The following is a 16,105-nucleotide window of genomic DNA, read 5'->3' on the forward strand; positions in this document are numbered from 1 at the left end:
CCTCATGTCACAACCTTACTAAAGGGTCGACTCCCACTTCGGTATAGGATTTCCTTTATTTAGACCCGATCTCTATAGCTGACTCCTAAAATCCGTCTTAGCCATCTTTGTAGAGCCACATTTAGTGCTTTTCAATTTCATTGCACTTTATTAATGGAGCCCAGCCACTGGTAGACATGTGTAACTTCTCTTGACTACGATCTTGGAATTAAGTGACTATTTTACTTTAGATGTTATATCGAAAACGGAAGTTTTATTGTCAAAATTATCTGTTGGGAGGTTTTAAACTAAAATATATCTGGAGTTGCTTTTTTTTTTAATTCAAAGCCACATTTAGCTACGGTCATAGAATTTGGCTTTCAACCTTAAAACGCTCTGTAGGGGGATTTTAAACTCATAACTATCTTGAGGGGTTTTAAACTTTAAAAAAGAGCCATCTGGAGGAGAGGGGTTGAAACTCAAAACCCCCAATTGGCTTGGCTACGCTCAAAGAATTTTAGAGTGTATTTTTTTTTTATATTGAAGAGGTATTTTTTATAGTCAAACCCTTCTGAAGGGAAATTTAAACTCGAAACACCCATTAGGCTTGGCTACGCTCAAAGCATTTTGATTGCGAAATTTGTTGTTTGTTTTATTTTGAAGATTTATTTTTTAGCTTCAAACCCCGCTGGCCGGGGGTTTAAACTAAAAACCCCTTTGGTTATGCTCATAGCATTTTGAGGGAGTAATTTGCTTTTTTTTTATATTGAAGAGGTATTTTTAGCTTCAAACCCAGCTGAAGAGGGGTTTAAGCCTTTGGCTACGCTCATACAATTTTGAGTTTGTAATTAACTTTTTTTATATTGAAGAGGGGTTAATCGTAAATTTTCGAGAGGGATTTAAAATCAAAATCTTCCTTAGATGTGCTCTTGGAATTTGGGAATTATCGTTTGCATTTTTTTTTTGGTTTTATAGAAGAGGGGAATTTAAATGCAAACCCCTTGGTAGGGGGTTTTAAACTCAAAACCCCTTGGTAGTGGGTTTCAAACTCAAAACCCCCTGGTAGGGATTTTTTTAACTCTAAACTCCTGGTAGGGGGTTTTAAACTCAAAACACCCTTGTATGGGATTTCAGAATCAAAACCCCTTGGTAGGGGGTTTCCAACTCAAAATCCCTTGGTAGGGGGTTTCCAACTCAAAATCCCTTGGTAGGGAGTTTTAAACTTAAAATCCCTTGGTAGGGAGTTTTAAACTCAAAATCCCTTGGCTGTGCTAGGGCAAGTGATGGTTTAGTATTAAAATTTCACCTAAAATAAACATAATTTAAGCAAAAGATCAGTCACTAAACTCCGACCCCCCCCTCAGGGGGGGGGGATTTCATTTCGGGGGGGTGTTCGAACCCCAAAACCCCCCCTGGCTACACCCATGTATATAAATATACATATACGTAAAATGCCACAGATATATATATATATATATATATATATATATATATATATATATATATATATATATATATATATATATATATATATATATATATATATAGTGTTTCTAAACTTTCTGCGAAAAAAAAAGTCATGTTGAGCCTTTTCTCTTGATAGCTTGGGGGTCTGGGGGAGGAAGGAGGGCTATAGGCCTCCTCAGTGGGGCTCGGGGCGAAGCCTCGACGCCAAAATCGTTTTCTTACATTCCTCACTGCAGAAACGCATTCTCCTGACATTTATAGCTCATTATTTATCAGTGGGATTCGGGGTAAGGTCCCGACGCCAAAAGCGTTTTATTGCATTTTTTACAGCAGAAACGCAATCTCCTGACATTTACAGGTCGTTATTCATCCTATTAAAAAATGACCTTTTCAATAATGTTTTACTTAAAAAAATATTCTAATATGAATAAGATAGGCCCTTACTATATTGCAAATAAAACGATTTGAAGATACCCCACATATTTAGATTTAGGCTTTGAAGATATTAGAAAAATAATATATTTTTTTAAAAAGCTCATTTGTAAGTGATAGATTTTGTTCAATAGGCATGTTTGTAACTTTGTTTTGTTACAGAACTATAATTCAAAGCTCTAACAAAAAATTTTGGAAGTGGGAGGAGAAATTAAGTGGACCAATTAGATTCTACTTTAAATTTGTTTGCATTTTTTAGGATTTAAGCACAAATTATGAACTATAGTCCCAAATTTATTTAACTAGAAAAATAGCAGATTGAGTAAAGGTTGAAAAAAGGCGACTAGGAAAAGAATATTTGGGTTCAGAACTCATCTCAATCGTTACTCCTATACTGAAAACTTCCGTATGAATTTTAAATTTTCCAAAGCAAATTCTTTCTTTAAAAAATTATGATAAATTCATATGAAATTACATAAACTCTGTCGCCATATTTGATTATTCTGTTTTAAAACATCATGTTTTCGTCTGGAAAGGGGAGGACGGTAGAGTGAAAACGTTAATCCTCGCTCCTTTTTATTATTTCTGCCAATGATTGCATTTGGCATTAAAGACTAGGGTTGGGCGACTTGGTATAAGAATTTATAAATAATAAGAATAAATAAATTATATTAGTGACATATTTTTCTTTTAATTTTGTAATTTCTTAACTATAATTCAAAAAGAAAAGTATTGGTTTTTCATATGGGCAGAAGGCGATTACATGTATCGCCCCTCCCACCTGGTACAGCCCTTTTTCATTTTATATTTACTAATGATAAAATTTGAGATTAGAGATTACATAATATACAAATAGGTTCACATATCAATACGTAGCTTATATTATATAGATATTCAACTAATTTTGTTCACAAACTATGATTTCTCCATCAAAATAGGACCAGCCCCCCATTCAGAGGGTTCCCGGTCACTTCATCCCCGGTCACTTCATCCCCGGTCACTTCATCCCCGGTCATTTCATCCCCGGTCACTTCATCCCCGGTCACTTCATCCCCGGTCACTTCATCCTCGGTCATTTCATCCCCTGGTCATTTCATCCCCTGGTCACTTCATCCCCCGGTCACTTCATCCCCTGGTCATTTCATCCCCAATTAAATATTTTATATATAAATATGATTATGTAGAATGCTTTCTTTTTTACATTTTATGACATATTACTAATGCGTTTATAGTGTTTCCTCTTCCACTTTGTATTCTTAATGAGAAATCTAATATTATTTGGTAAATCTGGATGTGTACTTATCTATAGCGTAATGATTAAAGGCCAAGGTGTAGTGCAAGAAGGGGGAATCTTTTGATAGATAGAAGTGCGATTAGAATAATTATGACCGTACCGCTGATAACTTATCATCATAGGCCAATGTGTGGTGCAAGTAGTGGAAATCTTTTGAGAGATAGAAGTGCGATTAGAATAATTATGACCGTGCCGCTGATAACTTATCATCATAGGCCAAGGTGTGGTGCAAGTAGTGGAAATCTTTTGAGAGATAGAAGTGCGATTAGAATAATTATGACCGTGCCGCTGATAACTAACCATCAAAGGCCAAGGTGTGGTGCAAGTAGTGGAAATCTTTTGAAAGATAGAAGTGCGATTACAATAATTATGACCTTGCCGCTGATAACTTATCATCAAAGGCCAATGTGTGGTGCAAGTAGTGGAAATCTTTTGAGAGATAGAAGTGCGATTACAATAATTATGACCGTGCCGCTGATAACTTATCATCAAAGGCCAAGCTGTGGTGAAAGTACGACCATGTTTCACTTTATTTAATTTTTCAATCGCTCTTTCTTGAAAATGGGCGAGTCATTTTTAGCCTTGTAATAAGGTTTTATTTTTTTCTAATAATGGCAGACTTCCTTATAAACATTAAAGTTACAAATTGTGTTATAGGACTTTATTTCTATCGATATTTCATTTCTGCATGTATATGTAAGTATGTATTTTGTTTATTGATATTCACTTTAGATAGCGAAACTGGTGGGGGGCCTCTAGTTATGTGAACATACCCGTCATGATGAGGTTCCTATAGCCTTAAAATTAATTGAGTGCTTATTGGAAATAATATTGCATGTATATTTAGGGTGTGATTCTCTCTCTCTCTATCTATCTCTTTCTCTCTCTCTGTCATTTAAATAAAAAAGGAATACATTAAATATTGCTCATTTAATGCTTTTTAAAATTACAATTTGTTAGATAAAATTATCAGATGATGAAAATATTAGGGGATGAAGTGACCGGGGGATGAAGTGACCAGGGGATGAAATGACCGGGGGATGAAGTGACCGGGGATGAAGTGACCGGGGATGAAATGACCGGGGATGAAGTGACCGGGGATGAAGTGACTGGGGATGAAGTGACCGGTCACCTTTATAAAAATGATTTAGATTACGACTTTGAGGGTCGACACAAAAAAAAAAAAAAATTTGAAAAAGACATTCATTTATAAATGATTAATTTTGCCTAATAGGTCTGTTTGTAACTTTGTTTTGTTACATAACTATAATTCAAAGCTCTTAACAAAAAAAATTTCGGAAGAGGGAAGAGAAATGAAGTAGACCAATTAGATTCTACTCTAAATTTTGTGTATTTTTAAGATTCAATTCTAGGCTAAATTGTGACATATAGTTCCAAAGTATTTATACAAAAACAAAATGTCAGATTGAGTAAAGGCTGGGAAGTGGTGACTAGGAGAAAAATATTTGGGTTCAAAAGTCATCACAATGGTAACCCTTATACCTACAAGTTTCTCAACATTCTTAATGTTTTGAAAAAAAGTCTTTCTTTAAATAATCATGACAAATTCATGCACACTTCCATCGAGTCTCCATATTTAACTATATGTTTTAACAGAAAAGAGGAGGGGCGGAAGAATAAAAACAATTATTGCTAATGATTGAATTTACGGAAGGAGGGGCAATTGCATCTCCCCTCCCACCTTTTCGACTGGTTTCGACCATTCTCTTTCAATTAAAATTAAAAAATTACTAATGATTTAATTTGATATTAGAATGTGGTGCGACATAATATACAAATGGGTTCAAATTCAAATAACAAGCAACTTACATTATACAGATAATAATTTTTACACTATGATTTCTGCATACAAATTATATCTCCCCTCCCAGTCAAGGGATTTGGGTCGGGAGAAAAGTAGATGCCCCCGCCCCCGCCCCTTCCAACAAATCGGTAAAACATAACAGAAGGGAAGCAGCAGAAAAGAAACAAAATTCTATTCAATAAATACTCAACAAATTATATTCAATAGATATTCAACAAATTCTATTCAATAAATACTCAACAAATTCTATTCAATAAATATTCAACAAATTATATTCAATAGATATTCAACTAATTTTGTCCCAAACTATTATTTCTACATAAAAACTGCCCCCCCCCAGCTCAAAGGGTATCGGGAGGGGAGGGCAGAAAATGCTATCTCCCACCCAGTGGCGTAGCATCCATGGCGCGAAGGGGTTCAATGAACCCGGGTCCATGACCATTATGGGCCCACTGCACTTGGGCCCATGACTCTTGACTAGTTGAGAACTTGAAGATGATACCAAAGTGAAAACATAAATTCACTTTTGTAAAAACCGATTAAAAAAAAAGAATTTAAATAGCTCCCTCAAAATATTCTGAACGCTGTACCAAAATTTATAACTTCAAAACCAGTGTTTTAAACTTTAATGTAGTATTTGCTTTGCATCAGGTTTTGTAAATTCAAATGGTGGCCAGCCCTAATCATACGTTTGAGGTGACAATCGTTTCCATATCGTCCCATTCTTTTTTTTATTTATTTATTATTGTCTATTCATAAAACCATTGGTAGTATTACAGGAATGGGGGATGGGGGGATGGTGAGAGTTTGGTTAAGAAATAGGGATAGTCCTGATTGTCACTAATTAAAATTTCGAAACAACTGCAAATTATTCATTTTTTTCAAAGCTTAATATGTTTTTATTTTGTTTTGTATTTAAAATATGTAATATCAACATTTCTTTTAGGTAAAATATTATTGGTGATATTCCATCAATTATTTTGAATCAATTATGTAATAATGTTTTAATAGATCTAGATTAACATTAATAAATCTGTGCAATTTGAAAAACAAGAGCCGAAGTGAAAAGACTGTGCCTAAGATAGAAGATGTTTTGTGTATCTGTGATGTGTAAATAAACATGTATGTGCCTCGTTCAGTTGCCTCACTTAAGTTATTACAATTGGTCTCAGAAGTGGGATTATAGGCAACTCAACGAGAGGAGGTAGGATTTACAATGGCAGCTTTGAAACAATTAGACCAACTCTCAGTTAAAGAGCTTAGGAAGGAACCTCGTTACCGATATGAGATAATTGGTGGTACCAAGGAGGTGCTTACAGCTCGTCTCCGGCAAGCCTTGATAGATGAAGACGAAGATCCAGATACCTACTTATTTGAAATTAAACCGGAGATTTATGAGCTCATTGGCAAGATACAGGAAGAAAATATGCAATGTGTGAACAAATTAACAGTATGGGGAACAAGGTAGATAAAATGGTGTCTCAAGCGAAAGAAGGAGTAGACTCGTTGGTAAAGGAGCAGTTGCCTGTAGACTCGTTGGTGAAGAAGCTGCATGGTCAGGACTGTGGCTGCACAAATAGTGGTGACGGAGACGCTGGGGATTGGAGCGCCGTCTATGGCTGTGTTGTGGGCAAGTCTTGTGGTTTTGACTTTCAAAACGAGAAATGTGACAACGATTGCTGCGACGATCTCAACGGAATGTACCGAATTGGAGGGAAAGAGACAAATAAAGAAACTGAAGTCTGTTACGTGCCTGAAGCGCTTGTTCCTGTTGTACCTGTTCCCAGTACCTTAACTGAAGTCTGTTATGTGCCTTAAGCGTTTTTTCCTGTTATACCTGTTACCAGTACCTTAATGAGCTGGACAGATCAAGACAACGTCGGGTCTGCGTTCAAGCTTGTTGCTATGGACCTTAAAGACCTCTGCCTATCTGCCGATGCTCACGAGGGAAATTCGAAGCTTGACAACTGCATCCAGAAGTTAAGCATGAACTGTACGTGCGGCGCATCACACATAGAATTTAGATGGGAAGAAAACCACCAACAAGGCATGTGTACTTCTACTATCATCATCGACATTGACATAGATGAATGTCAATCAAACCACTCTAAATCTGAGCTGTCAAGAGGAAGACATTTTCCACTTGAACCTGAAGAGACCTATCTTCTGGATGTGAGACTGTTGGGTGAGGGTGACTGCGGTGCATTGGACTTTGTTTGCAACGTGGCTGCATGTGAACCTGCAGTTCCCTTGAGAGGCATCTGTCGGGAAGGTCTGCTGAGACAGCGTGTCCGATCAACGGCTGTGCTGAAGAAAACAGCGTTTGACACTATCTCTTTGTGTGTCAAACGGCCACGTCATCGTCGCAACAACAGCCTGGTCAAAAGAAATAGAAATTTGATAGTCTTTTCTAGGTTTCCATATATGTGAGAATCAGACATCATCAGAATTTGCTGAACAAATGCTACAAGTAATAAAAAAAAACATTTATCCTTAGATAAACTACGAGGCTAAAGCTATGAAGGTGCTTCCAATATGACTGAATACTAGAATAATCTTTGGGCATTGTTTCATTAGAAGAAGCCGCTGGCGCATTTAGAAATAGATGCACTGGTTTCTTGCTTTGCTACTAAGAAGGCAAGGTTGTCATTGCCGGAAGTGGTAATGGATGTTTGCACTCCACTGCCTATAAAATGCTTCCTAATGGCCAGCGTCTCAAATAGCCTCTGACAACCAGTCCAACTCCTGGCCTTCATATGTGGCTCAGATATTGAGTCCGGCGGAACTGATCTTACTAACAGGAGAAGGGGAAAAGGCGAGTAACTGGCGCCTTAACCAGTAAGCTTCAGGCAAGAGGGGCTCGTTAGCCATGGCTGGCTACCCACCTAGGAGAAGGTAAACTCTGAATTCAAACCTCTGTTGCCTTGCAGCTATACCCAATCATGGGAAAGGCTTCGGGAGTCAACCCTGAGGAAAAATCAGGAGCTGGCAACCCTAAGGCAGTTTGCAGCAACCAGAGCTACACCCTGGCAGAACCTGCGACGCCGCTGACCCCAAACTGTATCGGCACTGCCGTTCTTTTGGATACATCAGTTGCGTGAAGAGGGGGGAGGAAATGATGTGTGGGCGACATCGTTTCGACCACAGCTATTGCCCAGGCATTCATCTCATTTCAATGAGTTAATCCATAGTTGCTTCGCGACTGAAGGAGGCCATAGACTAAGAAGGCCAGAGAAATGTTCAATAAATAAATATTTGATCTGTTTACTGTGAAATAATGGACGTAGACCTAGATACTAGTTTGTATCAATGTTTCAAAGTTTGACACCTAGAAGTGCTTTAGGAATGTAAATGTGTAGAATTGGAACTAGAACTCATTTCTTTATAGATATGAAACTCCGTTAACTCGTTTAATTCTGTTCAAAAAAATTGTACAAACTTACACACTTTTAATTTGTGTTGGAGTCCTGCTTCAAACGGAATAAGATTATTAAGAAGCTATTCTACTTGCATTGGAATGTCTTTTGGTCAAAGTACCGATACATTCAGATTACTCAATTGTTTTGTCTTATTGGGGGAGGGGGCCCACCAATATTTTCTTGAACCCGGGCCCACGGGTATCCTGCTACACCACTGCTCCCACCCCACCTAATCGGCCAACATACCAGATGTGGCGACATAATATAATAACGTGTACAGACTTTTTACCAGACGGACAGAATGAGTATATATAATTTTTGAGACTAGTTCATTTGTTTTCGTTGTTCAAACCAGCTCTTCCTTAGCTGAGTCTGTGTGCTTCATATATAGGCCTACACCGATCTATAAAGACTGGCCAAAAAGACGATTTCTATTGGTTCATTTGTTTATTTTCCTTTTTTCAATTGTTATCTTTGAAGCTACATTGATATTTCTTATTTAAGAACTACAAATGACCGTCATTCCCTTCTAGGCCTACTCAAAGGATTTTTGAAACTAAACAGAGATCCATGTTTATAATTTCTCTTCTCCTGAATTTGACTAAAGAGTCCCCCTTTTAAGTCAACGTTTCAGAAAATAATCTCGAGGTCTTATCTGAGCATGTCCTTATCTCCCGGTATTTATAATTATAATTAGACTTAAGTTTAGTTACACTTAAATCAGTTGACGCAGAGCAAGATGGGCGCCATTGTTTTACTTCTGCTAATTTCATTTGTTCATAGTCCAGGTAAGAGAGACAAGTTTTGAATACTACAATGACATATGTGAAACTTAATTGACTAACAAGCTGTAATATTCTCACTTACTATTAAACATTGTTCGTATTGTATTATTGCAACAATTCTGGACCATCTTTCAGTGTATAGATCAATTGTTGTCGTGTTTACAATTTTCTTTGCGTCTGAAAAAAGCCACGATTCATTACCACATCATGAAATAGTCTCAAGCTTCGCTTTCTCTTCGCTTAGATTTAAACAATAAAAATTATAAAGTTAAGGTCTGCGAACAAGGAGATAAAATGTCCTACATAATCCTAAAAGAAGTTTAATATTATTAAATATGTATACACTATACATTTATTATAACAGCAAATGACAATTTCAAAATATCTTAATTTTATACAGATATTTCGAGTTTTCTTCTTCTTCTTCGTTCTCATTTTACATGTCGGAGGGTTCAGATCAGTAATCCTATAATATTTTGAGTAAGTTGACATTGTAATATGGAGAGTGGTGGCTTAGTGTTAAATCATCTCGCAAACATCAAAAGGGGACTTTAGTTCGGATCTCAGTGAAGACTAGTATTTTGAACTTCAAGATCTTAGGGGAAGTAAAGGCGGTTAATCGTTGTGCTGGCCACGTGACACCCTCGTTCACCATCTTTTAGATCATTTAGATCTAAAAGTCTGACAGGGGCATCCTGACTCTGTAATGTAATGATATCAATTTTTACATTTTTATTCTACTGTCACCCAAGCTAAACGAATACTAGGCCTACTCTCTAAATGTAAGACAAATATTACTATAACTAACTATGCGTATTTCTCTTCAGTTACATCGCAAGATATTAAGTTGTGTCCTGATGGACCTGCTAAAGATCGCTATTTGAAAGTTCATGGTGATTTCTGCTATCAGTTCGTCGTCTATCGGAAGTACACTCACTCAGAGGCCCAGACTGACTGCGAGCTCCAGGGCGGGAGTCTGGTCCTGGTCAAGACGGCAGACATACAGAACTTCGTGTACCAGCAGCTCACTACGACTTATAACGACGCCTATGACAGAGTCTGGATAGGCCTGAACGACCTCGCCCAGGAGGATCACTACGTCTGGGAGGATGGCACCAAGCTGGGTTTCTACAGCAACTGGTACCAGGGCGAGGGTCCGAGCAGCACCACGGCCAACCATAACTTCACCCACATCACCAGAGACTGCGTGGTCATGGACATTTCTCCCTCTGTAGGCGGAAAGTGGAGGGAGAGCTCCTGCGAGAGCAGCGCCGTCCTTTTGGTGTTGTCTGCTCGAGAGGCTCACTCTTACGTCTGCCAGTACAGCATTATTTCAACAACAGGTTATTCCACAACCTCATATTACTACTCCACAACGTCAACAGACTTCTTCACAAATACAGCAGATTTTTCAACAACGACATCAGACTACTCCACAACGACATCAGACTACTCCACAACGACATCAGACTACTCCACAACGACATCTGATTACTCCACAGCAGACTTTTCAACAACGAAGAAAGGCTACCCCTCATCGACAGCAGATTTTCCCACAATGACATCAGACTATTCCACAACGACATCAGACTACTCCACAAAGACATCTGATTACTCCACAGCAGACTTTTCAACAACGAAGAAAGGCTACCCCTCATCGACAGCAGATTTTCCCACAATGACATCAGACTATTCCACAATGACATCAGACTACTCCACAACGACATCCGATTACTCCACAGCAGACTTTTCAACAACAAAGAAAGGCTACCCCTCATCGACAGCAGATTTTTCCACAACGACATCAGACTACTCCACAACGACATCCGATTACTCCACAACGACATCAGAGTACTCAACAAGTGTTTAAGTTTTATTTGCTATATTAAAAATATACTTGTTTAAATTCTGAAATTATTATTATTATTCTTTGCCGTTTCAAAAGATCTAAATTATTTCATGTTTACAATTTATTCTAAATACACAGAATTCCGACTGCAATGGAAACCAGACAGACTACAGAAGCAGACTAAAGATTTGGTCTGCTACAAGAAGCAGTAAAAGTGTAGACTTTGTATATGGGGATTATTTTTACAACAATCTACGTAATGATTATAACTTAGAATCTAGTCCTTTAATTACTAATGAAAAGTCACTTTTAGTCTATATATCCTACTATCTAGCCTATTTAGTTGCTTGTATTTTAGTATTTGCCTTAATGCCGTTAATGGCCAACCACTAGAAATTGTTGATTACTTTTGCTATCTTGGCTCCATCATATCCAACAATGCTGTACTGGATAAAGACATTAACAACGGGATAGCCAAAGCAATGGGCACCATGTCACGGTTGCAGAAAAGAGTGTGGGACAACATATTGCTGGTCGCCCTTTTTTACGGATGTATGCAAACGCTACATGAAGTACTTCAAAATCGACACTAGCAGCTGGGAAAAGGTGGCACTGGATAGATCCACATGGAGAGAGAGCATAAAGGAAGGGTCCCGGATTGCAGATGCCATACACAACAGAAGCAGAAAGAAGGGTGAAAATGCAACAGCGTCTGGTGATTATATATGCCCAACCTGTGACCCCAGCTGTGTATCAAGGATTGGCCTCTTTAGTCACACAAGAAGTGGCAAAGGGAAAAATATTCTCCCGAGACGTAAAAATGCCTCACAGTAGGTATTTATACTTTCTGACACCTGATCTTAATGTGCTCCACCCAGCTAACTATCTGATTTTACTCCGATTGTAAATGTTCATAAAATGGAAGCAAATCCATAAATAGCAAACTTGTTGGTGTCTCCGCTGTACAGATATGGTGGTATGATATGGAATTAATGATAAACAAAACATAGTTAAAACATTTTTTTTTTATTTTCTAGCCTTGGAAAATTAAAATGTAAACAAATAGCACATTACCGTTAAAACCTTTAGTATGGAGCGAAATGTCCAGACAGTCCTTAGCAGTGCAGAGTCATATAAGGGTTACAAATATTTGTGAATATTTGTACGATCGGCTGACAGTAACAAAACATGCACTTTGTATCACCCCCCCCCCCTAACGGCGGGCCTGCGGTAGTTGCCCTTACTCGCCACCCATATCGTCTCTGGTCGGCACCTTCGATATGGGGTCTCGGAGGTCACACTCTGGTCTGACATTCAAATTTTATCTAGAGACCTATAATAAGGCACTAAGCTTTGTCCTTATCTTATCTTTTATAATACAGACGTTACTTCAAAAAAAAAAAGGGAGATAATTATGTCCTACGCGTCATGCATTTAGTCTTGCATATTAACCAATAACCTAAATTCTTCCAAGTCACTGGTTTTCCTGGCTAGCTCAGGCAACCCATTCCATGCTCTAATAGCACTAGGGAAGAATGAAATCAACATCTGAAAGGCTAAAAAAGAGGTTAAATACCTGTCGCTAAAGTACCGGGGCTGTAGCTCAAGTGGTAGAGCGCTCGCTTAGCATGTGAGAGGTACAGGGATCGATACCCTGCTGCTCCAGAATTTTTATTTATATTTTACATTGTTTTAAGCTCAAGAGTAAAGGCGGAATTATATAGAAAATGATAGCGAATCTTGGTATACATCTATTTATCTATCTTAATATTGTAGATATGCTGAACTGTTTTTTCTCATATAGCCAAGCTAAGTTTTTAAAGACTAAAAAAAGATTAAAAAGTAAAATAGTTAGTATTAATTGTGTAGATCACGTATTGATTATTCCTATAAAATGATTAGTGCGCTTTTGTTTTTGTGTACACATTTCAGATGTTTCTTCAGAACTGATGTTTATTACATCATTACCCAAACCTGTAGGACAGCGGGCAGGGCTCAGACCCCAGGACCATCAAGACAACAGCCCAGAGTGCGTACCATACGACGGGGCAGTCATCCACTTTGATTCAATCTTTTGTAAGAGACGCCTTAGAAGTACGCGGACCATTGGGCTAGTGTCTAACCCGATAAGACATAAATAAGGATTTGTTCTACACTGTCCTAGTCTACTTTTCTGACAACTATGTTAACCGCTTATGTTCTAACACTCCATCGCGTTTTAGATTAACTTTAATCAGTTTGTTGAGAGAAAATTTATCAAAGATTAAAAAAAAAATTAGAAAGCAGAAACACTATTTATCAATAAAACGGGAATCGATGCATTATTATAAACATAAAAAATATTATTAAATTATAGTCTATTATAAGTGAACCAATACTATGCATTTGTGAGCAGGTCAGGAGGCGCTGAGAGACCTTTTCTCTGCTCAACATTAAATTTTATTTACAGTAGGCAGATGTTAGCTCTACTGGGTGGGCTTCATCTGTGACACCTCAGTCTGTGACTAAGGGGCTAGAGTCGCCTAAGTAACCAGACATACTAACCTAAACTAAATGAAAGCACCAACGAAACTTTACTTGAAATTAAATAAGACAAAATGAACCTTTATTTACATATACAAAAAAAATAGATCAATAATAAAATATAATGTATACACTAGTAACACTAACCACTACAACTGAACCCAGTAACTAACTAAAATCCTCTAGATACTCTAGATCTATGTTACTACAAATACTAACAAACGAACCCAACCAACTATCTAACTAAATCACTACAACTACTACACTAGACCTAGATCTACACTAACACTAAAACAAGAACACCTTAGTACCTTACTATTCACTAAGAACAGACTAAGCCACAAGATCTAAGCCGACTAGTGTTGATGCTAGGACAAATTTGTACAAATACTCCTTCTTCCCTAGTGCTCTTCCATCCATCCATCCCAGTGGCACTACAGCCCATGGAGGGCTCTGGCCTGCTTTAACACATCCTTCCATTCAGATCTCTCCTGGGCCTTTCGTCTCCACGCCCTAACCCCAACCTGCTTCAGATCTGCTTCCACATCATCTATCCATCGCATTCGAGGTCTGCCTTTGGGTCGCCTGCATTTTGGTTTTTGCCTGTATACGATTTTCGCCCCTCTGTTGTCTGACATTCTTTCAAGGTGACCTGCCCAACGTAGTTTGTTCTTTTTTATTTCGTTCACTATTGGTGGGTCTTCATACAATTGATATATCTCATGGTTAGTGCGTGTTTTCACCCTGTTTCATCCTGTATGGCACCATAGATTTTCCTAAGAATTTTTCTTTCCCAAGTGTTAAGTAAATTTTCAGATGTCTTTGTCAGTGCCCACGTCTCACTTGCATACATTGCTGCTGGTCTTATTATAGTTTTGTATATTATTTTCTTGGTTTTCCTTGAAATCATTTTGCTCTTTAGTAAATGATGGGTGCTATAAAATGCCCTGTTGCCTCCTGCTATTCTTTCCCTTATTTCTGTTAGTAGGTCATTTTTTAAATTAATAGTACTTCCTAGATATTTGAAAGTTTGGACGTTTTCAAATTCGTGGTCTTTGATTTTGATATTTTGTCCCTCTGTTTGATTGTCTTTTGTCATTGTGATGTACTTGGTTTTACTGTCATTGACCTCAAGTCCAGCTGGTCGAGATGCTTCTTCTAGTTGTATGAAGGCTCTAGCGATGTCAGAGGTTTCTTTACCCAATAAGGCAATGCCATCGGCATAAGCAAGGTATTGTAGAGGTTGGCTGTATATCGTCCCTGTTGGTTGTGGATCCGTGTTTTCTCTCCTGAAGTAGTAATAGTTCCCCTTGTGTTTATGTGTATATTTCTTATAACTCTCTCCAGTGTTAAATTGAAAAGCATGCAGGAAAGTGCGTCTCCTTGTCTTAATCCTCGTTTAATCCTAAATTCCCGTGAGTGTTCTCCTTGTATTATGACTTTGCTTTTTGAGTTGTTTAATGTCATATGTATAAGTCTTGTCAGCTTGTTGGGTATTCCAAAATCCTGTAGAGTGTCATATAGGTATTTCCTTCTGATACTGTCATAAGCCATTTTATAGTCTATAAAGAGTTGGTGGATTAGTATGTTGTATTCATAGCATTTTTCTAGTATACATCTTAGTGTGAAGATGTGGTCGGTTGTGGATTTGTTGGGTCTGAAACCACATTGGTAGTCACCTAAGATTTCTTCTGAATATTTTCCAAGCCTCTTAGTTATAAGCCTAGACATTTAGTAGAGAGATTCCTCTGTAATTACAGCACTTTAACTTGGATCATTTTTTGTGTATTGGGGTTATAAGAGCCGTTTCCCATTCTGTTGGTATTACTTCTTCTTCCCAAAGTCTTGATATTAGTCTGTGTATTTGGGAATGTAAGTCTTTCCCTCCACATTTAATTAGTTCTGCTGTGATTTGGTCCTCTCCTGGTGCTTTGTGATTCTTCATGGTCCTAATTATTTCTGATGTTTCAATAAGTGTTGGAGGGTTCATTAAGGGATCTGGTTCCCCATGTGGCAGTTCATATTCTTTATTGTCTCCATCTTCAGTGGTATTTAGGATCTCCTCAAAGTATTCAGCCCATCTCTCAATGACCCTGCTGTTTTCTGTGATAGGTGATCATCTTTGTTCTCACACATGTGTGATCTAGCTTGAAATCCGTTCTTTTCATCTTTAATTTTCATATACATTCCTCTCATGTCTCCCTCCTTTGCTAGTTCCTCAATTTGAGTAATCTTGGACTTTTCCCATTCCCGTTTTTTCTTTCTTACAACTTTTGTGGCCCTTCTTCTTGCTTCATTGTATTGCTGTCTAGTGTTTCTGGTTTCTCTCTGTAGCATTATCATTCGGGCATTGTTCTTATCTTCTAAAGTTTGTCTGCATTCATCATCATACCACCCTATTTTCTCGTTCTTTTGTTTAAATCCAACTACCTCTTCTGCTGTTCTTTTGATAGCATGCTTTATTATTTCCCAATGCTCATTTATGTTATTTTCGCTGTCCTTTTCTAATGTTGTCAGTTGCGTTTGGAGTGC

At 37.8% G+C, this 16,105-nt stretch overlaps 1 protein-coding gene and 1 non-coding gene across 2 annotated transcripts; both read left to right on the forward strand.

The window, feature by feature from the left end:
- Nucleotides 1–9,088: 9,088 nt before the first annotated feature.
- On the forward strand, nt 9,089–11,107 carry LOC106051808 (uncharacterized). The gene is made up of 2 exons (XM_056024266.1): nt 9,089–9,204; nt 10,029–11,107. The coding sequence occupies exons 1-2, from the start codon at nt 9,156–9,158 to the stop codon at nt 11,069–11,071; spliced, it is 1,092 nt and encodes a 363-aa protein (XP_055880241.1). The 5' UTR covers nt 9,089–9,155; the 3' UTR covers nt 11,072–11,107.
- A 1,535-nt stretch (nt 11,108–12,642) lies between these two features.
- Trnaa-agc (transfer RNA alanine (anticodon AGC)) lies at nt 12,643–12,715 on the forward strand. Its single transcript has one exon. It is a non-coding gene; the product is annotated as a tRNA-Ala (tRNA).
- The last annotated feature ends 3,390 nt before the right edge of the window (nt 12,716–16,105 follow it).

This window comes from Biomphalaria glabrata, chromosome 3, assembly GCF_947242115.1.
Source record: "Biomphalaria glabrata chromosome 3, xgBioGlab47.1, whole genome shotgun sequence".
NCBI lineage: Eukaryota > Metazoa > Mollusca > Gastropoda > Planorbidae > Biomphalaria > Biomphalaria glabrata.

Excerpts from the sequence above, each read along its gene's own strand:
- LOC106051808 (XM_056024266.1), top strand. The coding sequence starts at position 9,156 with ATGGGCGCCATTGTTTTACTTCTGCTAATTTCATTTGTTCATAGTCCA. Across the intron at positions 9,205-10,028 it reads TTCATTTGTTCATAGTCCAG|TTACATCGCAAGATATTAAG; the intron begins GTAAGAGAGACA and ends ATTTCTCTTCAG.